The sequence below is a fragment of the Micromonas pusilla genome, assembly GCF_000151265.4.
Source record: "Micromonas pusilla CCMP1545 genomic scaffold MICPUCscaffold_5, whole genome shotgun sequence".
Lineage (NCBI taxonomy): Eukaryota > Viridiplantae > Chlorophyta > Mamiellophyceae > Mamiellales > Mamiellaceae > Micromonas > Micromonas pusilla.
The window spans coordinates 8,489-32,554 of record NW_003315886.1 but is presented as its reverse complement, the minus strand read 5'-3'; the positions used below and the strand labels follow the sequence as shown (position 1 = coordinate 32,554).

The window sequence follows — 24,066 nt, the reverse complement described above, 5'->3', positions numbered from 1 at the left end:
CGTTCACGTCGCTGCAGCTCAACGCAAACGGAGACGGCGTGCTCGCCGTGACGGGCGACCACAGGCTGTTGTTCTACGGGCCGGACGACGCGCTGGACGACGCGGGCGGCGGCGCGGGGTCTATCGTCGTGAGGAGGGAGCTGATAGGGAACACGGACGAGATCATCGCTGCGGCGTTCCTTCCGGGGAGCGGCGATGAGGATGAGGAGGAGGAGGAGGAGGAGGCGGATGTCGGCCAAGACGGCGACGAGAAGAGACGAAAACGCGCCGCGAAGACGAAGAAGAGACCGAGAGCGCTCGCGGTGGCGACGAACAGCGCTCTCCTTCGCGTGTTCGACCCGTCAACGATGGCGTGTACGGCCGCGCTTCCCGGGCACGCGGGCGCGATTCTGTCCCTCGACGCGAGCGTCGGCCCGAACGGCGAATGCCTCGTGATCACCGGCTCGAGAGATCACACCGTCAGGTGCGTTCTATACACTGGTCCCCATACGACCGCGTCGGCGTGGTGAACGCCGATCCTTAAGGACTTCTGCCGTCGTCTCTCGCCGCCCACACCTCGCTTTCAATCCCCGACCTCGACGCCTTTCAACTCTAGCTGACGCCTATGAACTCCACCCCGACATCGCTTTGTATGGAATGGCCCTCAGACTTTGGGACGTGACGACGGCGGCGGCGGCGGTGGCGTCCGGCGACGCGACGGGGCACGGCGCGGCGTCGACGTCCGGCGCGCGATGCATCGCGATCGGAGAAGGCCACGTCGGCGCGGTCGCCGCCGTCGCGTTCGGGCACAAGAACGGCACGCCGATCGCGATGAGCGGCGGCGCGGATAAAGTCGCGCGCGTGTGGGACGTCCGCGGCGCGTTGCACTCGCATCGCGCCGCCGCCGCCGCCGCCGCCGGCGATGACGACGACGACGACGATCTCGAGGAGTCGCCCCTCCGACCCGTTCCGTTCCTCGCGAAGTCCGCGGCGATCGCGCACGACAAGGCGGTGAACTGCTGCGCGATCGCGCCCAACTTGACCCTCGGCGCGACGTGTTCGGGCGACAGGACCGCGCGGCTGTGGCGCCTGCCGGACCTGATCCCGTGCGGCGTCCTGCGAGGGCACAAACGCGGCGTGTGGGCGGTGGCGTTCTCGCCCGCGGACCGCGTCGTCGCGACCGCGGGAGGGGACAAGACGATCAAGATATGGTCGTGCGACCCGAACACGTACAAGAGCGGCAGCGGCGCGTGTTTGCGCACGCTCGAAGGGCACACCGCGGCGGCGTTGGCGTTGAAGTTCGTCTCCGGCGGGACGCAAATCGTCTCCACCGGCGGCGACGGGTTGCTCCTCCTCTGGGGCGTGCGAACCGGCGCGGCGATCGCGACGTTGGACGCGCACGAGGATAAAGCGTGGGCGCTCGCGGTCGACGACGACGGCGACGTCCTCGCGACCGGCGGCGCGGACGCGAAGCTGACGCTGTGGAACGACGCCACCGCGGAGGCGGCGGCGGAGGAGGCGGCGGCGAACGCGTCGAGGGCGGGCGCGACGCAGGAGCTGTCCAACGCGGCGGCGTCCGGGCAGCACGACAAGGCTGCGCGCTTAGCGCTCAAGCTGAACCACCCGCACGCGCTTCTCGTCGCGGTGAAGGCGATGATCGCGAACGGTGCGATCGGGTGCGCGCAGTTGGAATCGCTCGCGGCGACGGTGAAGGGCGTCGCGTTGCTTCGGTTCGTGTGCGCGATCAAGGCGTGGAATTCCAACGCGCGGTTTTGCGACCCCGCGCAGCGGTGCCTCGCGGCGCTGCTGCGGCATCGCTCGCTGCGCGAGCTGTCGGGCGTGAAGGGCGTCAAGGACCACGTCGCGTCGCTGAAGGCGTACACGACGCGACACTTCGCGCGCGCGGGGAGGCTCGTTCGAGGGACGTACCTTTTGGACGTCGCGCTCGCGGGCATGGGCGTGTTGCTCGACGACGAGGAGAAGTCGGCGCCGGCGCCGAGCGCGCCGCCGAGGCGTTTGCTCGCGGAGATGGCGAGGAACTGGGACAGCGGAAGGGACGACAGCGTCCCGATGGTCGGCGCGCTGGGCGCGCCCGCGAAGCAGGCGGCGGCGCTTCCGGCGTTGAGGACGAGGGGCGGGGACGACGAGGACGACTTCGACCTCGGGCACTTCAGCGAAGACGACGACGACGACGACGGCGGCGGCGGCGGCGGCGCGGTCCCCGACAGATTCGCCGCGGGCGGCGGCGATGGCGACGACGACGACGACGACGACCTGTCCGCAGAGGAAGACGGCGACGGCGACGTCGAATCCGACTCAGACGACGCCCCCGATGAGGTCGCGACGGTGAAACGAGGGAAGGGGGGCGCGAAGGAGAAGCCGCCGCCGGCGAAGAGCGCGGATGCCGCCGCGGCGCTCGGACTGTCCGCGATATCTCCCAGGAAGACGCGCGGGCAGAGGCGCGCGGAGAGCGAATCGGACTCGGAGGCCGCGGCGGCGCCGGAGGCGGCGCCCGCGAAGCCGAAGAAGCGCGCGGCGACGAAACGGAAAGCGGCGCTGGCGCCGGTGGAGGAGGAGCCGGCGACGCAACCAAAACGAGCGACGCGCGCGCGCTCGAAGAAGTAAGGTTAAGCTAATCGTCTCGGAACGGAAGCGGAACGGACGGCGGTCTCTTTAGAAGATACGTATCAATCATAGAAGACGCGCGTGTATAATACACAACCACTACAATGCTATCGCGCGTCTTCGTCGCCCGCGTCGCGTCGCATCATCGAAACGCGCGGTTGTGGATCCCTAACGGCTTCGCCTTGGACTTGGCCCCGGCGCCGCCGCCGAAGGCGACGTTCTCCGCCCCTCCCCTCGGCATCGCCTTCACCGCGTTGGAGTAGTAATCCCTCGTCTGGTCCAACGCGTCCCCGGCCGCGCGCGCGCTCGCGGCCGCGTTGTGCGCCGCGAGCTTCCCCGCGTCGTGGATCTCCTGCGCGGTCTGCCCCGCGACCGCGGCGGCGCTCACGCGCGCGTCCGACAGCCGCTCCTCCACCGCCGACAGCGCCTTGCGAATGTGTTGAACGTCGAACGCGACGCCCTTCGCGTCCAGCGGCGCCGCCATCCCCGGACCGTCCTTTGCGCGGAACTCGACGCCTCCGTGCGCGCCGCCGGGCGCGGGCGCGGGGTCCGGCGCGCGCTTCTCGAGCTGCTCCATGAGCATGTCCAGCCTCTCGTCGTCGTCGAGCCGTTGCGTCAGACGCGTCTGGTGCAATTTTCGATCCACCGCGGCGAGCAGCCGACGCAGCGTCGTGACGTCCGCGGTGAACCCCTCGAGATCCATCGCGCGCCGCGTCTCGATCTCCCGGTGCTTCTTCTTGTAGTTGGCGTTCTGCGACTCGAGCTCGGATATGCGCCGCTCGTACTGCGTCGCCGTCGCGGATCTGCGTTGGAGCTGGTCGCGCAGGTTGGCGATGTAGGACTCCACCTCCGCCTCGGCGCGTTTTTTCGCGTCTTTCCTCGCGTGCCTCACCTTCCCGTCCAACGACTCGCGCTCGCCCGAGAGAGACTCCAACTCCGCGTTCAACAGCTGCTGCTGCTCGTGGAGGATGTACGGCGTCGTGCGAAGGAGGATGTAATCCTTCGTGCTCTGCTGCAGGAGCTCCTCCGTGCGTTTCAGGCGGTCCTCGAGCTCGACGACTTTTTTATCCGCCGCCTCGCGAATGAGCGCCTCGTCCGCGTCTCGGATGCGTCTGTCCTCGAGCAGCGTCGCGATGCGCTCGTTCGCGAACTTGCGCTGCTCCACGATCATCGTCTCGAGCTGCTGAATCTTCAGTTTGGAGGACTCGCCGTCCTCGTCGCCCGGCATGTACACCGTCTTTCCTCCGCCCTTGTTCTTCTTGGACGGGAGCACGAACTTCTTCTTCAGGTCGCGCATCCTGAACTCGCTGTCTTTGCTACCTTCCCTGACGCCCTTGAGCGGGCCGGACATCGCCTGCGGCGGCACCGGCGGCGGGTCGCGCGACAGCGTGATGTCCGACTTGGTCGGGTCCATCGCCTTGAGGAGGTTCTCGATGCGCTTCCTGTCTTCCACCTCTTTCAGCTTCAGGTCGTCGTTCTCCGCTTGCATCGTCATGAGGCGGTCGCGCTCCTCGAAAAGGTACGCGTGCGCGTCGGACAGCGCCTTCTGGAGCTCGCTGACTTCCATCGTGCGCTTCTTCAGCTCCCACTCGCTCTGGTGAAGCTCCGCGCGTCGGACGCCGACGGCGTCGATGCGAGCGATGAGCTCCTCGCGCTCCTTCTCGAACTGCGCGACTTTTTCGCGGTAGTACGTCACGAGCTCGGGCGACGGCTTGAGCTCGTCCGCGTCCTTGGACTCGACGCCGCCGTCGCGCACCATCGGCATCGCCACTTTCGACATGACGCGCGCCGAAGGAGTGACCGCGCGCGGGTTGGGGGGGGCGCGGCGGGCGGGCGAATGACGCGCGAGACGAGATCCGCGCGGGGGGCGACGACGAGAAAAGCGAAGAAGAAGAAAACGTCCCAACGGTCAACGGATAAAAAGTTTCTCCAGCCAGTCTACTCCGCGGCGGGCGCCTCCCCGCCCTCCTCGCCGCCCTCCGCGGCCGCCGCCGCCTCCGCCTCCGCCGCCGCGGCCGCGGCAGCCTCCGCGGCGGCAGCCTCCGCAGCCTCCGCCGCCGCGATCGCTCTCGCCTCCTCCGCAGCCTCCAGATCCGCCAGCGACTGCTTCGCGACGGCGACCTCATGCGCTGCGTCCTGCGCGAGCATGAAATTTCGCACCCACGTGAAGAGCAAGCTGCCGGCTTTGCTCTCGCGCATCACCTCCTTTAGCTTCAAGCCTTTCATGCACGCCGTCGCGCCCGCGTAAGCCTTCTCCTTCCTCGGCGCGGTCGGGTCTAAGCGCCGGAGCTCGTCGAGGAAGTCCTCGCCGAGGAGTTTACGCGTCAGCGCCCACGACTCAAACTCGAATTTTTTGTGCCCGCACGTGTACAGGCACGCCTTGACGACCATGTACGCTAGCGGCGGCGCGCGCGGGTAGCTCCGAATCTCCGCGAGCGTCTCGTCGTCGATCTCCGCGAGGAGCTCCTTGACGCAGCGGAAGAGCTTCTTCTTCTGCTTCAGGACCTTCTTCGCCGCCTTGATCGCGGCGATCGCCGCCTTCATCGCCGCCCTCGCCGCCGCCGCCGGGTCGGCGCCGGCATCTTCGCCCGCGTCTTCGCCCTCCGCGGGGGGCTCCGCGGGGGGCTCCGCGGGCGCCTCAGCTGCGCCCTCGCCCTCCTCCTCCGCGCCCTCGCCCTCGTCCTCGGAATCGTCGCTATCGTCCTCCTCCGCGGCGGCCGCGAGCTTCGCCTTGAGCGCCGCCTGCGCCGCCGCCGCCTCCGCGACCTTCTCCGCTCGCGCCTCCGCGGCGTCTCTCAGCGCCTCCGCCGCGGCGTCTGCGATCTCGCGAATCAAATCTTTGTCCTCCTCGGAGACGGGCAGGCCGCTCCCGCCGCTCGGCGTCTTCAGCGTGTCCGCGCACAGCATCCCGGCGATCTCCCCGGTCGCGAGCGTGATCGGCGTCGCGAAGTACGCGCCCACGCGCGGGATGCCGTTCAGGAACGTCACCGGCTTGGTCGGGTCGAGCGACGGGTGCATCACGTTTTTCACGTCGATCCACGGCGCGCGGTGGCCGTCTTCGTCGGCGTCGACGAGGGAGAAAGATAACGGCGCGGGCGCGGGCGTTTCGCCGTCCGCGGGCGGGACCGGCTCGCCGTTCTCGTCCACCTCGCCTTTCGGGCGCTCGAGCGTCTTGCCGAGCATCCAGTCGTGCGCGCCGCGCTTCCCCGTGCCCGCGACGGCGACGTACCGGTAAAACATCTTCGAGTAGTCGAACTCGCCGTCCTTCATCGACGCGCCGCCGTAGTCCTCCGCGGCGCCCTCCGCGGCGCCCTCCGCGGGCGCGTCTCCCGACGCCTCCCCCTCCTCCTCCTCTTCTAAGTCCGAGTCGGGTCCTTCTTCCTCCTCTTCCTCTTCCTCCTCCTCCTCTTCGCCCTCCTCGCCCTCCGCCTTCTTCTTCTTCGGAAGTTTCACCACCTCCTCCTTCACGGGCTCTTCCAGGTCCGCGAGGTACACCACGAGCGAGTTCGCGGGCGCGGTCGCTAATCGCGCGGCGTAGTTCGCCGTGTGCTTGTACAGGATGTCCGGGTCGCCCTTCAGCGTCTTGATGTGCTCGATCGCCTTGTCCGTGCGGATGCGGCGGTTCGCGATCGCGGTCGCTCGCTCGTTGCGCGCCTGGCGGTGCGGGCGGGGGGGGGGGGGGAGGGCGTCAGAAGACGCGGGATCGCGACGCAATGGGAAACACGCACTGCAGCGCGCGACGGAAAAGAATCGGCGAGGCGCGCGCGAGCGCGCGGGGACGCGGGGCGTCGGACAGCGCGCGCGATCGCGCGCCGCGACGCGCCGCCGCGATGGAGAGAAAACCGCGCGCACCTCTTCCTCGGCCTCGCGCGCCGTCCGCTCGAGATCCTTCGCGCTGTTGTGCTTCTTTAGGATCGAATCGTTCTCGACGTAGCGCGCGAGCCATCCCGCGACGTAGTCCACGGGATCTTTCGGGCGCGCGACCGCGCACTCGGAGCACGCGCGGACGAGGACGTCCGCGACCGTGTCCTTCAAGTACTTCGAGTCGATGTTGTCCGTCGGCATGATGCCTTTCGCGGGCGAGCGGCGCTCGGCGACGAGGTGTGTCCGAGAAAGGCCGGACTTTCGCCCCTTCCCCTCGGCTATCGGCCGCGGCCGTCGGTCAGTTGGGAGAAGTGCGGGTCAGGTTGACCGGCTGGCTCGATCAGGGACGTGGTTTGAAACTCATACAGTACAACGTACTCCCAGGAACGAAAGGGCACTGCTGCTGGTGACTGGTTTCGAAGGATAGGAGTCGTCCCACGACGTCGTACGGTAACGTGCGAACCGCTCGCGCGCGTCGCAGAGGGTGCCGCGCGGCTGGTCCGCCACACGCGCCGCTTATCGTTCCCGCGCGCGATACGCCACGGTAAGAATCGCGCGCTGAGTGAGCGTTTTCGCCCCCGCGTCCGCTCGCGCGTCGCGATAGATCGCGCGTCCGCGGACGGCGTCGATCAATTCGCAAGAGACCGTTTGGTTTCTTTCGCGATCTCTCCGCCGACGCTCGCGCTCATCACGCGCCTCCCGCTCCTCGCGTCCTTCCTCTCGTCGCAGGCGTAAAACTCGCGCGGCGTCATGATGCCGTCCGCCGCGCCCGCGCCCGCCGCGTGCGCGATGCGCGCGGTCGCCGCGCGACCTCGCGCACGCGTCGCCGCGGTGCGCGCCGTGGTGGGCGTTCCCGCGCTCCCCGCGCCGCGTCGCCGGCGCGCGAGCTCCACCTCGCGCGTCGTCGCCGTCGTCGTCGCGTCGTCGGTCGCGTCCGCCGCGCCCACCGCGACGACGCGCCTCGTCCGCCTCCGCGCGAGGAGGTCGACGATCCGCGTCTCCGCGAGCGTCGCCGCCGCGGAGACGTCGGACGCGTCCGGCGGAGAGCAGACGCCCTCGAGCGACGAGGGCGAATCGAATACGAATCCGATCCCGTCGCTCCTCGTCGTCGCCGCCGCGATCGCCGCCGCCGCGGCGTTCGCGTACGCGGACCTCACGCCAATCTTCGGCGCGGTCACCGCGGAGAGCCTCGCGCCGACGCAGGACGTCCTCAGAGGCGTCTTCGCGTGGAGCAGAGCGGGCATGAGCAACGTCGGCGACGCCGTCGCGGAGGGCGCCGCCGACGCCGCCGACGCCGCGGGCGCGGGGTTGCGATCGCTGGCGTCGGCGCTGAAAGGCGCGCAGGGCGTCGCGGCGGAGACCGCCGCGCGAGCGACCGGGCCGTCCACGCCGCTCGCGACGTTCGTCGAGTCCACGAAGGAGGGGTTCGCGTTCGTGAAGAACGCCGCGGACCAGGGCCAGTGGGGCGTCGTGCTGACGGGGAAACCGTTCAAGGGGCTCGCCGCGGTGACGCTCACGATCGTTCGCATCGCGTCGTCGTGGTTCCTCTCCGGCGTGGAGTACGCGTGCGCGATGCTGTACAGCACCCCCGCGTACGTCGCGGTGATCATCGCGCTCGCGCTGAACGCGCTGAACAACGCGGCGAAGGCGTCGGCGGCGGCCGCCGCCGCCGCCGCCGCCGCCGCCGCCGCGGAGGCGGAGAGAATCGCGGCGGAGAAGGCGATCGCGAAGGCGAAGAAGGAAGAGGAAGAGAAGGAAGCCGCCGCGCTCGCGGACACGGAGGGGCAGGTCGAGAGCGCGATGAACGAGGAGGACCAGCGGCGCGCGCTCGCGCGCGTGATGGACGCGAAGACCGAGATGGCGGCGAGAGGACAGGAGACGTATAACGACGCGTTTAAGCAGGCGTACACGCCGCCGCCGCCGCCGACGTACGTCCCGGAGTACGTCCCGCCGCCGAGGGTCGAGACGAGCGGGTACCAGGGCGTGGACCAGAGCGAGGTCGAGAGGATCTACGCGGAGCTCACGTCGAAGTACGCGCTGGACGCCCCGACCGCGTCGTCGTCGACGTCGGGGTACGACGCGTCGTCGTCGTCGTTTCCGGGGCTGTCGTCCTCGGCGACGACGCCGGCGTCGACGTCGCCGTTCCCGTCGTCCGCGGACTACGGCCTCGGCGGGACGTCGTACGAGTCCCCGTACCCTTCGTCGTTGCCGTCGTCGGAGACGCCCGCCAGCGCCTTCGACGCGGATGAGTTTCTGAACGCGTTCAGCGCGACGGGCGAGACGGCGGCGAGTTACGCGCCGCCCGCGCGCGTGCCGAAGCCGCGGTCGTCGTCCGCGCCGTCGTACACGGACAAGGGCGTGGAGATACCGAGTTTCTCGACCCCGCGCGCGGAGCGCGCGCCGTCGAGGCGGGAGGTGGAAAGAGAGAAGAAGAAGCAGCAACAGGAAAAGGAGGCGGCGGCGGCGAAGGCGAAGGCGGAGAAGAAGAAGACGTCCCCGGCCGGGGCGTCGTCGCCGTCGCGCGGCGCCAGCAGCGCGGATCTCGTGTCGTCGATGCAGTCGGGAGGAAGCGCTTCCCCGGGGAAGAAGAAGCGGATGTCGCGACAGGAGTTCGAGGAGAGCGTGAAGAGCGGCGACGCGGCGAACCTCGCGGGCAAGGCTCTCGGGTCCGCGCTGAAGGGCGGCATCGGCGCGCTCGGCGACCTCGTGTCGAAGGCGTCGGAGACCGCCGCCAAAAGCGCCGCGTCGAAGCCGCCGCCGGCGGCGAAACTGCCGCCGGTGGATAAGATCGAGGGGACCGGGACCGTCGACGCGGGGTCGTCGGACGACGCCGTGAGCGAGGGGACGGTGATCAAGAAGGCGCCGAAGAAGGACTGATTCGATTCGATCGCCCTCCGAGGGACCTTAGACGCAGTGCGTAAAAATCCAACCGACAGAAAAAACCTCGCACTCATCAGCGCAGCTCGTCGTTCGAGTTCGTCCGCGCGTGATGATCTTCCCGCGTTCTGCTCGCTCCGGGTCGACTCAAGAATGACGACGTCGTCGCGTCGCGCGCACCGTGTCCATAACGATGGCCGCGCTCGGGCGCGCCGCGCACGGTCTCGCACGCGTCGTCAACGCGACGCGTCGCGGCGTTCACGACCTCCCGCGCGGGTGCGCGCTCGCGATCGCGCCGCGCGTCGCGCGCCGTCCGTCCCTTCTCGCCTTTTCCCCCTTCTTGATGCGACGTGTCCGTTCTGTGCTTCCCTCTCTCGTCGTCTCTTCGCCGCTGACCACGCCCGCGCGCCCTACCCTCGCAGAGGCCGCGCTTCGATGACGACGGTCTCGTCCGTCTCGCAGCAGCGATACAACGGCGCCGACGTCGACGGCGCGCACCGGTGGTTCGTCGATCCCGCCGCCTCCGCGGACGCGACGCGCGACGCGCGGCGCCGCGAGGACCTGCGCGAGCGGCTCGATCTGCCCGTGGCGAAGCTGTTGTCGTCCTTGGAGATCCGCCCCGAGGAGGCGTGGAAGCCGCCGCCGTCGCCCGCCGCGATCGCGGACGCGATGCGAATGAAACTCGCCAAGGCGCGCATGCGGGCGGCGATGCGCGCGTGGCCGGGCGGCGAGCGCCGGAGCGCGGAAGGGATCTTGCGCGACATGGAAAAGGCGTGGGCGACGGACCGGCCGAACGCGCACCGCGTCCCGATCGTCGACGGAAACGATCACGCGACGCCGGCGACGGAGCCGCCCGCGACGGTCATCGAGATCGCGTCCCCGACCGAATTTAATGACGCCTCCGTCGCCGTCGAGGACGACACGCTGCCGGCGGACGAGCGCGAGCGCGTCGTCGTGTGGGCGCACACGAAGCGGACGTACCAGCCGTCGAATCTCATTCGCAAACGCCGGCACGGGTTCCGAGCGCGGCTGACGTCGATCGGCGGGCGCAGGGTGCTGCGACGCCGACGCGCGAAGGGGAGACGGTCGCTCAGCGCGTGAGCGGCGCCGCGACGACGCGGAGGAGGAGGACAGTGTATCAGTATTGTGATTGTAAGAACACCCGACGAGCGATCGTCTCGAAGAACAAAACACTTCCCTTCGCTTCGTCCAACTGATCGACTACGGTTCTCTCCGAGAAATCGCGATCGTTCCGACGTTCGTCGTGCACAGCTTCGCGCGCGGCGGCGGCGGCTGCGGCGCGATGAAGAAGGACAAGAAGCGACCGATCGGCGGCGACGGAAGGGGCGACGGAGGCGCGCGCGAGCGACCCGGCGGAGGCGACGACGCGCGCGCCGCGAAGCGATGGCGCGGAGGGAACGAGAAAAAGCGCACGAAGCACGCCGCCGCCGGGACGAGCGACGGGCGCGGCGTCAAGCCGACGACGAAGAACGCGCTGCGGACCGCGCAGCTCGACAAAGCGCAGCTGCTTCTGTTTCGAAAGTTCGACTACGGCGCGCTGCTGTGGCGGAAGTACTACCGCGCGCAGGGCATCTTCCGCGACGACGACGAGCTCGACGACACCGCGGCGGCGTTCGCGACGCCGCTGCCCGTGACGTTCCGCCTCCACGCGACGGACGCGCGCGCGAACCATCTGAAGAAACGCCTGAAGGAGCTGCAAAAGGTCGCGCTCGTGAAGCCACTGCCGTGGATGCCGAATCGCGAGGGATGGCAGGTGGTCTCGACGCGCGCCGCGGGCGACGACGAAGACAGTCATCATCGTCATCATCGTCGGCGTCGGAGAGAGAAACTCCCCGCCGCCGTCGCGGAGGTCGTCGACCGCGGCGCGACCGCCGGGTTACTCGCGAGACAAGAGGCGGTTTCGATGCTCCCCGTGCTCGTGCTGAGACCGCACCTGCGCGCGGGGGACAAAGTCCTGGACGTATGCGCGGCGCCGGGGAACAAGACGACGCAGCTCTTGGAGATCGTGTCGCCGCCAGACTCCGCGCGGTCGTCGCCGCGCGGGCCCGGCGTCGTCGTCGCGAACGACGCGCACCCGAATCGAATCAAGACGCTCAGGGAAGCGATCGAGCGCCATAAGCGATCGGATCTCGAGATGCAGTCGCTCGTGATCACGTGCGCGATGGGGCAGGATCTCCCGGCGCCGACGTTCGAGGACCGCGCGAGGTCGAGCCGCGGCGGCGGCGGCGGCGGCGGCGGCGCGTCGACTTCCGCGTCGACGTCGACGTCGCGACGGCGGCGCGGATACGACGCCGTGCTCGCGGACGTCCCTTGCAGCGGCGACGGCACGCTCCGCAAAGACCCGGACGTCCTTCGACGCTGGCACCCCGGCTTAGGGAACGCGCTGCATCAGACGCAGCTCGCGATCGCGTCCAGAGCGGCGGCGTTGACGCGACCGGGAGGGTATTTTCTATACAGCACCTGCGCGTTGAACCCGGTGGAGGACGAGGCCGTCGTCGCGTCCGTGCTTCTCGGGCCGGGCGGGGAGCGGTTCGAGATCGTGGACGGGTTCATGGACGACGCGGGGTTGCAAAAGATGCGGCGAAGGGAAGGGGTGAGGACGTGGGGGGTGTGCGAACACGCGTTCGCGGGCGGCGACGGCGCGCGAGGCGACGGGCTCGGAAGGTTCGACTCCGACTCGGACGGCGCCGGTTCGGATTCTGATTCCGACGATGCCGACGACGTCGCGCTGAGATGGTACGACACGTACGAGGACGCGGAGAAGGCGGGGATGCCCGCGCGCGCGCCGAGCATGTGGCCGCCGAGCGACGCGGCGCTCGGAGGCCGAGACTTGCACTTGGAGCGGTGCGCGCGTTTTTTGCCGCAGGACGGAGACACCGGCGGCTTCTTCGTCGCTCTGCTCAAGCGCGCCGCCGCCGACGACGCCGACGACGCCGACGTGACGGACGCGCGCCTCACGCGGACGCAGAGGCACGCGGCCGCCGCGGCGGCGCGCGCGAGCGGGGACGTCGCCGACCCCGTGCGGCCGCTTCCTTTCGGCGAGGCGGACGCCATCGCGTCTCGACTCGGGTTGCGAGCGCGCGACGCCGCGCGTCTGTGGATGGGCGAGCGCGGGACGGTCACGCTGACGCCATCCGCGTCGCCGGACATCGCGGATCTCGGACCGGTCTCGTGCGCGGCCGCGGGCGTGATCGCGCTCGCGCCGAGAGTCCTCGCGCACGGCGAGGACGAGGACGACTTTTTCCCGTACGACTTTACCACCGCGGGCGCCGCCGCGTTGGGCGCGATCGCGCGGAAACGACGGTGCCAGGTCGTGCCGTCGGACCTCCAGGTCATGCTGACGGCGAGGGCGGAGGGCGTCGACGTCGCGAGCGGCGGCGAGGACGCGAAAAACGAGATCGTGTGCCTGACCGTGGACGAGATGAGCGACGCGACGCGGCGGCGATGGGAAAAGTCAGGCGCGAGCGGGCGACGCGTCGTCGGCGCCGCGGCGCTCGTGTTGCTCCGACGCGAGCGCGGCGCTGAGGAGGGCGCGCCGCCGGCGGTCGTGTTCTCCGTCGCGGGGCGGTGCGTGGACGAGGGGTTGACGCTGTCGCCCGAGGTGACCGTGGACGAGGCGAACGCGCTGCTCGAGAGGCTCTCCGAGCTCGCGGGGCGAAAATGAAGGCTGACTTTTAAAATTATACCGCGGTTGGACGCGCTCGCGCTTCGGATGGTATTAGAATCGACGCTTCTTCTTCGCGCCGCCGCCGCCGCCTCCGCCGCCCTCCTTCTCGCTAGAGTTCTTCTTCGATTTCTTCTTCTTCTTCTTCTTGCGCGCATCGTCGTCGTCGTCGTCGTCGTCGTCGTCGTCCGAGAAGATGAGGTCCTCCACGACGTCGTCGTCGCCGCTCTCCTTCCTCGGCGGCAGTTTCGGCCGGACGTGCAGCCCGCCGCCGGTTCCGCCCGCGGCGCCCGCTCTCGACGCGAGCGCCGCGAGCACGTCCTCGTCGTCCATCCCCTTGAACTCTTCCTCGTCGTCGTCGTCCTCGTCGCCGTCGCCGCCGTCGCCGTCGTCGTCGAAGTCTTCTTCCTCGCCTCCGCGGTCGCCGCCGCCGCCGTCGTCGACGTCGTCGTCGCTGTCCGACGTCCCGTCGCTGCCGCGGCCCATCGGCTTCGCCCCGCCCAACCGCACGTCCATCACGCGGTTCGCCTCCGCGCGCTGGCGTTCCTTCTCCTTCATCTGCGCCGCGAGTTTCTCCATCGGCGCTCTCTTGTTCTCCCGGTCCGCGGAGAGAAACGTGCGCACGCGCTCGGCGTCCTTCGGCGCGAAATCCGCGTTGTCGCGCTTCCGCGAGATCCAGTCGCTGTTCCGCTCCGCGGCGTCCACGACCGACCGCGCCATCTTCCGGAACCTCTGCACCTGCGTCTGCTTACAGAATCGCTTCAGATCGCGCGAGGGGACGTGCGCGAGCTCGGGAAAACCGGGGGAGTACGCCCACTGGTTCAGGTGATCGCACAACGCCGCGAGGCTTCCCTCGACGATGAGCTCCTGCACCGCGGGCGACCGAAGCTCCTGCTTCGCGACCCTGAGCACGAGACCGAAGTCCGGCGGTCGTGCCTTCGTGCTCACCGGCGCCTTGTTCAGCTCGCTGAACCCGAGGAGCTCGAGGAGTAAAGGCGCGACGGGGACGAAGTGTCCGGTGCTGCGCGATAACCCGTTCAACGCGCGAATGAGCCGCAGTCGAAGCGGCGCGTACCGAGCGCTCGGCAACAGCCTCGCCGCGCCGAGCGCCACCTGCGCGACCGGGTACACGAGCGGCCGCAGCGCCGCGTTCTCGTCCGCCGCGTGCGACTGCAACACCTTGACCCAGCACTCTAAGCAGTTCACGTACTGCCAGCAGTACACCGAGCGAAACGCCTCCTTCGTCGTGTTCGTCAGCGCGCCTCTGAGTAAACTCGCGAGCTGCCGCACGTACGTGAACGCGAGCGCGTACGACTGGTTCTGGTCCAGGCCGTATATCTCGCTCACGCACGTCGTCATGAACTGCACGTGCTCGATGCTCTCCTGATTGACGAACTTTGCGTTCGCGGCGAACTGTCGATACACGCCCTTGGCCGCCTTCTCGAGCGTCGGCGGCGGCAACACCGCGGCCATGTTCCGTATGAGCAAGATGGACTGCACCCTGAGCGCGGGCTCGCCGCTGCCGAACAGCGCGAGCGTCGCCTTCAGCGTCTTGCGCGTCAAGCGCTCGAACGTCGCGAAGAACGGCACCGCGACGTTCAGACGCGAGAGCAGGAACCGCGACATGTCCGCGTCCGTGAGTTGCCCGAGCAAGTGCAGCGTGTTCCCCAAAAAGCTCTTCACGAGCGGCTCCACCTTTCGCCAGCGCGTCTGCTGATGCGGCTTGAACTGTCGCGCCTCGTCCGGGTGATCCGCGCGCGTCTTCCCGAGCAGCCCGTAGAAGATGGCGTCCGCCTCTTCCAGCGTGAACGTCACGAGCGAGTGAAACGCCGCCGACGACGCGAGCTTCACGCCGAGCTCCTCGTCCGCGTCCTCGTCGCCGTAGTGCGCCGCGGCTCGGTACGCGCGCAGGAGGTTTCGCGCCGCCCCGAGGGACGCGCCGTCCATCGCGCGGTCGCACAGTTTCGCAACCGTCGCGGACGTGAGCGACCGGCGGCGCGCGACGTCGCCCTTTGCATTTCCCTTTCGGTTCTTCGTCCCGCCGACGCTTCTGGTTTCGTTCTCCTCGTCGTCCTCGTCCTCGGACGCGTCGTCCTCTTCCGCGTCCTCCTCCTCGTCCTCGTCCTCGTCGTCGGAATCGGACTCCGGGTCGGACTCGTCGAAGTCCAGAAGCTGCTCGTCCTCTTCCTGGAGAAACTTGTAAAACTCCGGGTCCTTCTCCTTGAGCGTCTCGAGATCCTTCTTGTGCTGCGCGATGTCGCGCTTCAGCGCAACGTTGCTCTTCTTCACGCCCGCGAGCGGGGCGTTCGCGTCGTCGTCGGCGTCGGCTTCGTCCTCCTCCTCTTCGTCCTCCTCCTCGTCCTCGTCGTCGTCCTCGTCGCCCTCGGGCCACTCCTCGTCGTCGCTGCCGTCTTCCGCGTCGATCTCGGAATCGTCCTTGCTGCCGTCCTCGCCGCCATCGCGCTCGTCGTCGTCCTCGTCGCTGTCCTCGCCGCCGTCGCCGTCCTCGCGCGCGCCCGCGTTTAAGAACTCGTCGATGGACATGTCCTCGAGGCGCTTCTGCCCCGGCGCGGCCGCGGCGGCCGCGGCGTCGGCCTCGTCCTCGCTCCCGCTGCCCTCGCCCGCGTCGCCGTCCTCGAGCGTGCTCGCCGCGAGGCGCATCTCCTTCGCGCGTCGCCTCTGCGCGGCCGTCTTAGCCGCCTTCCTCCGCGAGATCTCATTCGCGAGGTGCTTGCGCTGGAACTTCTTCGTCTTTTTACTCTGCTTCGGCCCCATGGTGCCCGGGCGCGATGATTCGTGCCGTGCGGCGGCCGCGCGCTGGCGGAGTGGACGCCGACGCGGCGGCGGCGATGCAGAAAAAGCGCTCGTCCCGTCCGCCGGCCGCGGCCGGCCGCGGCCGCGAGCCGCCGTTTTCCGATCGCGGCCCTCACCCCATCGCGCGCGCCCGCCGATCTCGCGCTCGCGACCGAAAGCTCTCGCGCCCGACGTCGACGCGCGAGCAGAAGCTCATCCACGAGCGATCTCCGTCCGCGCATCGCGAAGCGCTCGTCGTCGTCATGACGGACGCGCCGTTCACCCCCGGCGAGGACGTCCTCCTTGAGCTCACGAACCGCATCCAGGCTGAGATCGCATCCTTCCTGCGAGACAAGGAGCCGGACGCGACGGACTTGCCCGAGGTGACGCGCTCGAAGGACCTGGGCAAGGCGGACTTCACGGTGCAGTGGTCGAGGTTCTGCGCGGCGAGGAAAGCGAACCCGGTGGCGTACGTCGCGGAGCTCGCGACCGGTCTCCAGGCGAAGATCGCGGCGGATCCCTCGAGCGCGGGGCTCATCACGCGATGCGAGGGCGTCGGGCCGTACCTGAACCTGTTCGTCGACCGCGCGCGCGTGTTCAAGCTCACCATGGACGCGGTCGCCGCGAGCGGCGAGACGTACGGGCACACGAACGCCGCGGGAGGGAAGCGATGCATCATCGAGCACACGTCCTCCAACCCGAACGCGCCGCTGCACATCGGCAACCTGCGGAACGTCATCATCGGCGCGCACCTCGCGAAGCTCCAGGCCGCGTGCGGGTACGACGTGAAGCAAGCCTTCTACGTCAACGACCTCGGCGCGCAGATCGGTCTGACCGCGCTGGCGTACTCGCGCGTCTACGACAAGATCAAACCCTACATGAAGATCGATCATTGGATCGGCGCCATGTACGCCGTGATGAACACGTGCCAGGAGCTGCAGACGGTGGGCGTGGATCCCGGCGCGGTTGAGGACGCGTGCAAGGAAGGGAAGGACGCGGTGGCGAAGCTCATGGAGGCGTCGCTCGCGAGCGCGGGCGGGGACGAGAAGAAGACGAAGGGGATCGCGGAGTACTTTGACATTTACCAGGACCTGCGCGAGCGTTTCGAGAAGATGATGGTCGTCATGCTCGAGGACGTGCGTAAGATCGAGAACATCAAGGTCGAGGCGGGCAAATTAAACCTCGCGTACGAGCGCCAGGAGGAGTGGGCGATCAAGATTTTCCGGAAGATGGTGTGCGACTGCCTCACGGGCGTGCAGACGACGTTGTCGACGTACGGCGTGCAGCACGACCAGTTCGACTACGAGTCCGAGCTCGGGTGGGAGGGAAGCAACGATAAGGTGCTGGCGATCATGCGAAACAGCGATTACTTCGTCCCGCAGACGCAGAAGAACGACAAGGGCGTTCCGCAGGGCGCGTACCTGGACATGTCGTCGTTCATCGCGGACCAAGGCTTGAAGACCGGGAAGGGCGGGTACCAGAAAGAGTACCCGCCTCTGTACGTCCTGCGACCGGACGGGTCCACGCTGTACACGTACCGCGACATCGTGTACTCGTTCAAGAAGGCGTCGCGGAGCGATCTCATCCTGAACATCATCTGCAGCGAACAAGAGCTCGCGCAGCAAAAGGTTAGCTTAGGGATGATGATGATGAACCCGGAGATGAAGGGCCGGCAGTACCACCTGTCGTACGACCTCGTCAAGCTCACGACCGGGAAGATGTCGGGGCGACGAGGGCGGTACCTCCTCGCGGACGACCTTTACGACGAGCTCAAGACCGTCATCACGGAGAAGATGCGGAAGAAGTACGAGGACAAGGGCGAGGTCATGTCCGCGGAGGAGTTCGACGCGGTGACGCACGAGGTATCCACGGCGGCGATGAAGTACGCGTTGCTCAGCGTGTCGTGCCTCACGCAGATCAACTTCGACATCGCGAAGATCACGGACTTCGAGGACGCGTCCGCGCCGTTCATCCTGTACAACTCCACGCGCGTCGCGTCCGTGGTGAGGAAGTTTGAAGCCAAGGTGAGCGAAGGGAAGTTGCCGGAGTTGCCGCCGCTCGCGGAGGTGGACGCGTCGAAGCTCGACGACGACAAGGAGTGGTTGATTCTCATGGAGTACGTCCTCCCGTTCGCGTCGATGATCCGCGAGGCTGGGCACGCGAAGCTACCGGAGCCGCCGCAGCTGCCGCAGTACGGGTGCCACAAGGTGTGCGACTTTTTGAACACCATGGTGCGACAGCTGTCGGGGTACTACGGCCCGCAGGGCGTGCGGATCTTGCCGACGGACTCGCAGCTGGAGACGGGTTGGGACGGCGTCGCCGCAACGCACGCGAGGGTGCACCTGTGCAAGGCGTTCAAGCAGGTGATCGACAACGGCCTGCGGTTGCTCATGATCGAGCCGCTGGAGAGGATGTGAGCGCGTCGCGACGGACGCGGCTTTTAATATCATACGAAAGTACGAAGGTACTTTCGTACGAGACACGACCGAGTAATCTATCAAAAAACCGGACGCGCGCCGCGCGCGCCAACGCCGACCGCTCTGTAAAACAGGGTTAAAACAGGGCCATCGCGCGCTCCCGTCGCCCTCATCTACCGGCGCGTAGGAGCTGACCTGCGAGGAAAGCAGCAGCCGCCATGCAGATTTTCGTGAAGACCCGTACGTCCACGCCCGGCCCCGTCGTCGTCTCGTCGTCGCGCGCGTCGCGCGCGTCGCGACGCCGCGTTTTCCGCGGTCGGCGTCTCGCGCGCGGGTCGTGGAAAAATGAATCTGCCCGGCGAAAAGGCGACGACGATCGGCGGTCGCGGCGGCGGGGGGTCGACGCGTCGGCCGTTCGCCGGCGCAATCGCTTCGTCGCGCGCGTCGTAGACGTCCGCGCGTCCGCGCGCGTCGTCCGCGGCGTCGCATCCCGCCGTCGTCGCGTCGTCGCGCGGATGTATTTTTTAGGGTTTCACCGCTCTCTACGCGACGAACGTCGCGTTGATGGGTGTCCTTCGGGCGCGATGGCGAGGAAGACGCCGCGCTTTTGCGCGCGCGCGTCGCCCTCCCATCGCATCGCGGCGGCATCCATCGTCCCCGCGGCGCGATCTCCGCCCGTCCATCGTCGCCCTCTGCGCTCCGTCGAAGGCGCGCTGACCACCTCCCCCTCTTTTTCGACGCCGCAGTCACGGGTAAGACCATCACCTTGGAGGTGGAGTCCTCGGACACCATCGACAACGTCAAGGCGAAGATCCAGGACAAGGAGGGGATCCCCCCCGACCAGCAGCGTCTGATCTTCGCGGGCAAGCAGCTCGAGGACGGCCGCACGCTCGCGGATTACAACATCCAGAAGGAGTCCACGCTGCACCTCGTGCTCCGTCTCCGCGGCGGCATCATCGAGCCCTCGCTCCTCGTGCTCGCGCGCAAGTACAACGTCGACAAGATGATCTGCCGCAAGTGAGTACCCACGCCGTACCCGCCCGTCGCGCCGCGTCGAGTCTCTCGCGAAGAAGAAAGGGCCATAAAGTTTGTCTTTTTGGATCTCCGTTCCTTCAAGTCGAAAAACTGACCCGAGAGAGACGAGATCCATTCACTTTGCCTCCCCGCGGACGACTCACCGCGGCGCGGTCATTCCGGGTCTCGACACGCCTCGCGAAGGAAGCGCTCGCAATTCTCGTGCGACGTGCTCACCGTCCGACTCCCTCTCCCTCTCTCGCCCTTCCCTCGCTCAGGTGCTACGCGCGCCTCCACGCGCGCGCGGTGAACTGCCGCAAGAAGAAGTGCGGCCACACGAACCAGCTCAGGCCGAAGAAGAAGCTCAAGTGATCGAGACGGTCGATCGCTTGGAGTTGGGGCTTGGTTGGTCGTGGTTCGTTGGTAGTTAGTTATAGCCTCGCCGTGGCCACGCGCGGGGACTTGTGATGCACCGACACGCCATTCGCTAAAAGAAAACCGAACGCGCCTCGTCGGCAGTCGCGCGCGCCGACGGCTGAACTCTCGCGCCGCGCGCCGCGCCTTGCCCCGTCCGCCCCCGCGTCGGCTCGGTCGCCTCCCTCGCGATGCGAAAATGCACACAGCGCCGACGCGCGTCGCGTCGGCGGCGTCTCCTCCGCGGCGCCGGACGCGACGACGCTACGGACGGAGTTTCACGGGCGGGCCAATCATCAGACGGGGAGCTGCGCGCGGCACCTGCCCGGCGGGCGCCCGCCTCGGTAAACGTGTAAAAATATTCGGTTACCGCCGCGCCCCTCACCTCCGTCCGCACCATGGTTACGTCGGACGAGGTGATCGAGCTGCTCGATACGAGCGATGACGAGGTCCAACAGGCGGAGGACGTCGTCGAGGAGGTCCGCGTCGACCGCGCGGTGAGGAGGGACGCCGCGCCTGTGGGCGACGAAGATGACGATCTCATCGTCACGGGTGAGAGAAAAAAACGAGCACCCTCGACGAGCACCCTACGCGTCATCGCGCCGAGCGATTTCTCGCGCGCGCGGCGCCGTGTTTGAATCCGCTCGTCCGCGACGTCGCTCGGATGCTTCCCACCGCGTTTCGTCCCCGCCCGCGCGCGCGTTCCCCGCCGCCAAGGTGGAAAACCTCCGTGTCCCCCGTCCCGCGCTCGCGAGATCTGACGTTCGAACGCTCTCCCCTCTCCCCCGCGCTCGCTCCCGCGCGCAGGCATGGTCGGCGACGACGCGCTCGTGGATTACCCGCACCCTCGTCACGCGTGCGCGGTGTTCAAGTTCGCGGAGACGACGCACGCGACGCACTGCCCGAACTGCTGGTGCGTCCGAGCCCACGGGTGCCGGCATCGCGTTTTTTTTTCTCTTCAGCGCCTCCTCGGAACGCACAGCTGTGCGACAAGACTGACGTCCTCGCGCGCGCTCTCCCCCTTCTCCCCCAGGTGCTACTGCTGCGACAAGAAGGCGCCGTGCCCGGACTGGGCCACGCACTGCGACGCGAAGAGCGGCGTCGCGCGATGGGACCAGATGCGCCACCGCATCCAGCTGGTGCGCGTCGCCGTCCGTCCGTCCGTCCCTCCCTCCTCCCCCCTCGCCGGAGTCGTCTCTCGAACGCGCCCGCTCAACCCCTCGACTTCCGCGATCGATCCCCTCTCCCAGGCTGCCGCGAGAGCGCCCGCGGGAGCGACCGCCGGCGCCGGCGCCGGACCCGGCGCGCCCGCGCCGCGGCCCGGCTTCCCCCCCGCGCCGCGGCCCCTCTGGAGGGAACCTCTGCTGGACGCCGCGGAGGCGCGAGCCGCGGCGCTGCTGCTGGACGCCGCGGAGGAGCGCGCGTCGGCGGCGACGGCGTACCTCACGCAGCGCCCGCCGGAGACGCAGCCGATGCCGGACCCGTCCACGCTGCCTTCTCTGAAGCTCCTCGGGACGCTGAACATCCCGATGGTGCTCGCGAACGGGAAGACCGCGCGCGACGTGGACGATAAGCTCGCGATGTACCGCCACGGGATTCGGTTCAGGGACAGGTACACCATGAACACGTTCGACGAGGAGCGGACGTCGCAGGCGAAGAACAAGCCGCTGAACCTGTACAACTTGTTCACGAAGACGTCGGACAAGAAGGTCGCGACGTTGGGGCACATGTTCAGGCCGGGGGAGCCGCCCGCGCGCGAGATGGTGCCGCTCAGGGTGATCGTGATCGACTGCAGCGGCGAACGCGCGCCCGTGGACGTCGCGATCGACGTGAGACGCGCGCGCGACGTCGCAGCGGACGTCGTCGACGCGATTCGAAAAAAGTGCGGCGTCTCAGACGCGGAGAAGGTGATCCTCGCCGCGTGCGAGTACTTGTCCCCGGAGGCGCGCAAACCGGACGATACCACGCGCCTCGAGCGCGGCGACGGACGTGTGCGCAACGGCAGCTCGAAGGTGGTCGCGATGTACACGTCGTACGCGAAAGACGGCGACGCGAGCGCGCGGCGAACTCGCACGGACGCGGCGCCCGCCGACGGCGCGGCGTTTCGCGACGCCGCCCGGCGGGAGAGGTTCGAGAACACGCCCGTGCACTACGTCCGCGGGTTCCTGCGCGAGTACCCCGACGACGACATCTACCCGAACAGCGCGGAGTCGCTCTCGTCATCGCTCTCGACGTCGCGGAGCTGCATCGCGAAAAGGTTCCACGACCCGAAGCGCGGCAAGATTATGGACGCGCTCGTGGCGTACAGGCTGCCCGCGGACGCGAGCGACGAAGTCGTGATCGTGTACCCTGCGGTGCACGACGACTTCGACAAGGTGAAGAAGGACGCGCAGGAGGCCAAAAAGCGAAAGGTGGACGCGAAGAAGAAGATCAAGGAGAAGGCGCAGAAGCGCAAGGATGACATGAGCGCGCAGCGAAGGAAGATTTTCGAACGCGCCGGCATGGCGTACTACAGCGAGTCCGAGGATGAGTTTTACGAGAGCGACCACGGCGAGGACGACGACTTCGACAGGGTGTTCGGCTTGAGGGAGCACTCCGAGAACGAGGAGAAAGCGGCGAACCTCGTGATCGCGAAAGAGACGGTCTACACCGCGCTCAGGGCGTGCTCGGTGCCGCTCATCGTCCCCTACTACGCGGACTTGTTCGCGAGTGCCCCCGCGGCGCCGCGGAAGGCTACCGCCAAGATGGCGCCACCGGAGTTCCTCGCCTCGCACCAGTATGCTGGAGCAAAACCCGGATACACGTACAAGCATCATGAACCTCGCGGACGGGGGTATTACCGCGACGACATCGCCGCCGCCCTCGAAGCCGCCGCCCTCGCCGCGCTTCCGAAAGTCGGCGGCGACAAGGCTGCGAGCGCGATCTCGAAACTCGTGAAGAAGATCCTGTCGCGCGGGTGCGTCGTCTCGGGCGGCGACGGCGTCGCGCTCGTGACGTCGCCGCCGAGCGGGAGCGCGAGCGGCGGCGGGAAGCCCAAAGCGGGGACGAAGAGAAAGTCCTCCTCCGGCGGCGGCGGGTTCGAATCCGCCGCCGCGGAAACGCGCGACGATGGCGACCTCCCCGACCCGGTGCTGATGCACGCGTGCTTTGATTACAACTCGCCGTTCCAAAACGTCGACTGCGAGACGCTGTTGGACATCAAGGAAGGGAAGCCGCACGAGGACTCGTACGCGAAGTGGCCCAGGTCGCGAAAGTCCGGGGGGTACACGTACGGTAACAGCGCGTTCGTCGACAGCGGGTTTACCACGCACGCCGTCACCGCGGCGTTTGACTTTGGCGCGCTGTCCGAGGCGGCGAAGTCCGCGTTCTCGCGCGTGAACGGGATCATACCCGGCGGGGCGGTGACCGACCCCAGCGCGGCGGAGGACACGAAGAACCTCGCGGCGCTGTACAAAGCGCAGCACGCGGAGCAGCTCGCGGAGCTTCGGAGCGAGAAGATTCTCACGGAGCTGAAGAGAGCGCAGCAGACGATGTACGAGGAAACCAACTCGGGGGGCGTCCGGTACGGCCCGGGGGGCGCCGCGGCGAAGAAGTGGCGCCTGACGCAGCCGCTCGCGCGCCTCACGCTCGCGGTGAAGTCCGACGACGACCGACGCGCCGGGTCGTCCGCGACGCTCGAGGTGAAGATCTACGTCAAGGACCCGGAGGCGGAACCGACGCCGGAGGACCACCGCGCGTTTTCGTGCCGGAGTTTCGTGTCGTCCAGCCAAAACGCCTGTGATCTGTCGACCATGTTCTGCAACGAGCGGAGCTCGTCGTACTCGCGGTACGGCGGCGTGTCGCCCGACGGGGCGTCCGGGGCGGTCATGTACGAGTCCCTCGTCGCGATGCTGTGGAACGACGACATGGCGCGGCGGCAGGAGCGGCTGGCGCGCGCGGAAGCCGCGAGCGCGGATTCGAAAATCCGCTCGATCCCGGACTTCATGCGGCACCTCGAGATGAGCGAGATCGACCCGGACACGCAGCCGCCCGGGTTGACCGTGGAGCTGCGGCCGTACCAGCTCCAGTCGCTGCACCGCATGCGCGAGCTCGAGGCTGCGCCGGGGGGGCTGCGCGACGTGCTGTGGACGAGGATTCCGTCGCTGAACGGCGCGTGGTTCTCCCCCGCCGCGCGCGTGGTCTTACCCCGCAACCGCGTCCCCGCGATGGCGAAGGGCGGGTTCCTGTGCGAAGAGATGGGCCTCGGGAAGACCGTCGAGGTCCTCGCGCTCGTGCTCGGGTCCCCCGCGCCCGCGGGGTGGATCGCGAACGGGGACCCGAAGAACTCCACCTGCAGTTCTCCTTCCGAGCATGTGGACGGCTTGCTCGGTCTGTATCCCGCGATGGAACTTCGCCCGG

The 24,066-nt window shown here is 68.2% G+C and overlaps 10 protein-coding genes across 10 annotated transcripts in view; 7 read left to right on the top strand and 3 right to left on the bottom strand.

Moving 5' to 3' along the window:
* MICPUCDRAFT_518 (uncharacterized protein) overlaps positions 1-1,944 on the top strand; it is a gene marked incomplete at both ends in the record, with an annotated part of 3,471 nt that extends 1,527 nt beyond the window's left edge. Inside the window, 2 exons of the mRNA XM_003058642.1 lie at positions 137-463; positions 648-1,944. Of these exons, the coding sequence (XP_003058688.1) occupies positions 137-463; positions 648-1,944 (1,624 nt within the window). The remainder of the gene's footprint in view (positions 1-136; positions 464-647) is intronic.
* An 802-nt stretch (positions 1,945-2,746) lies between these two features.
* On the bottom strand, positions 2,747-4,384 carry MICPUCDRAFT_57705 (uncharacterized protein; the record flags this gene model as incomplete). The annotated part of the gene is made up of 1 exon (XM_003058282.1): positions 2,747-4,384. The coding sequence occupies one exon, from the start codon at positions 4,382-4,384 to the stop codon at positions 2,747-2,749; it is 1,638 nt and encodes a 545-aa protein (XP_003058328.1).
* A 158-nt stretch (positions 4,385-4,542) lies between these two features.
* Positions 4,543-6,669, bottom strand: MICPUCDRAFT_57704 (uncharacterized protein; the record flags this gene model as incomplete). The annotated part of the gene is made up of 1 exon (XM_003058281.1): positions 4,543-6,669. One exon carries the CDS (start codon positions 6,667-6,669, stop codon positions 4,543-4,545), a length of 2,127 nt encoding a protein of 708 aa, XP_003058327.1.
* Positions 6,670-7,218: 549 nt separating this feature from the next.
* Positions 7,219-9,345, top strand: MICPUCDRAFT_39578 (uncharacterized protein; the record flags this gene model as incomplete). The annotated part of the gene is made up of 1 exon (XM_003058641.1): positions 7,219-9,345. The coding sequence occupies one exon, from the start codon at positions 7,219-7,221 to the stop codon at positions 9,343-9,345; it is 2,127 nt and encodes a 708-aa protein (XP_003058687.1).
* A 435-nt stretch (positions 9,346-9,780) lies between these two features.
* On the top strand, positions 9,781-10,446 carry MICPUCDRAFT_57702 (uncharacterized protein; the record flags this gene model as incomplete). The annotated part of the gene is made up of 1 exon (XM_003058640.1): positions 9,781-10,446. The coding sequence occupies one exon, from the start codon at positions 9,781-9,783 to the stop codon at positions 10,444-10,446; it is 666 nt and encodes a 221-aa protein (XP_003058686.1).
* Positions 10,447-10,648: 202 nt separating this feature from the next.
* On the top strand, positions 10,649-12,707 carry MICPUCDRAFT_39576 (uncharacterized protein; the record flags this gene model as incomplete). The annotated part of the gene is made up of 2 exons (XM_003058639.1): positions 10,649-12,669; positions 12,698-12,707. 2 exons carry the CDS (start codon positions 10,649-10,651, stop codon positions 12,705-12,707), a joined length of 2,031 nt encoding a protein of 676 aa, XP_003058685.1.
* Positions 12,708-13,663: 956 nt separating this feature from the next.
* Positions 13,664-14,944, bottom strand: MICPUCDRAFT_1538 (uncharacterized protein; the record flags this gene model as incomplete). Its single annotated transcript, XM_003058280.1, has 1 exon — positions 13,664-14,944. A coding segment is annotated over one exon (1,281 nt), but the record flags the coding sequence as incomplete, so codon positions are not given.
* Positions 14,945-16,341: 1,397 nt separating this feature from the next.
* Positions 16,342-18,322, top strand: MICPUCDRAFT_26662 (uncharacterized protein). Its single transcript, XM_003058638.1, has 2 exons — positions 16,342-16,773; positions 16,840-18,322. Exons 1-2 carry the CDS (start codon positions 16,432-16,434, stop codon positions 18,238-18,240), a joined length of 1,743 nt encoding a protein of 580 aa, XP_003058684.1. The 5' UTR covers positions 16,342-16,431; the 3' UTR covers positions 18,241-18,322.
* A 136-nt stretch (positions 18,323-18,458) lies between these two features.
* MICPUCDRAFT_17541 (uncharacterized protein) lies at positions 18,459-19,261 on the top strand (the record flags this gene model as incomplete). The annotated part of the gene is made up of 2 exons (XM_003058637.1): positions 18,459-18,480; positions 18,987-19,261. 2 exons carry the CDS (start codon positions 18,459-18,461, stop codon positions 19,259-19,261), a joined length of 297 nt encoding a protein of 98 aa, XP_003058683.1.
* A 1,216-nt stretch (positions 19,262-20,477) lies between these two features.
* MICPUCDRAFT_47189 (SNF2 super family) lies at positions 20,478-24,066 on the top strand (the record flags this gene model as incomplete). The annotated part of the gene is made up of 3 exons (XM_003058636.1): positions 20,478-20,581; positions 20,702-20,807; positions 20,919-24,066. Coding segments are annotated over 3 exons (3,357 nt in total), but the record flags the coding sequence as incomplete, so codon positions are not given.

What these genes read in the sequence shown, in the direction of transcription:
- MICPUCDRAFT_26662 (XM_003058638.1), top strand. Translation starts at nt 16,432, where the DNA reads ATGGACGCGGTCGCCGCGAGCGGCGAGACGTACGGGCACACGAACGCC. An exon ending in AGGAGCTGCAGACGGTGGGC is followed by an intron (nt 16,774 to 16,839) that starts GTGGATCCCGGC and finishes AAGCTCATGGAG; the next exon opens with GCGTCGCTCGCGAGCGCGGG.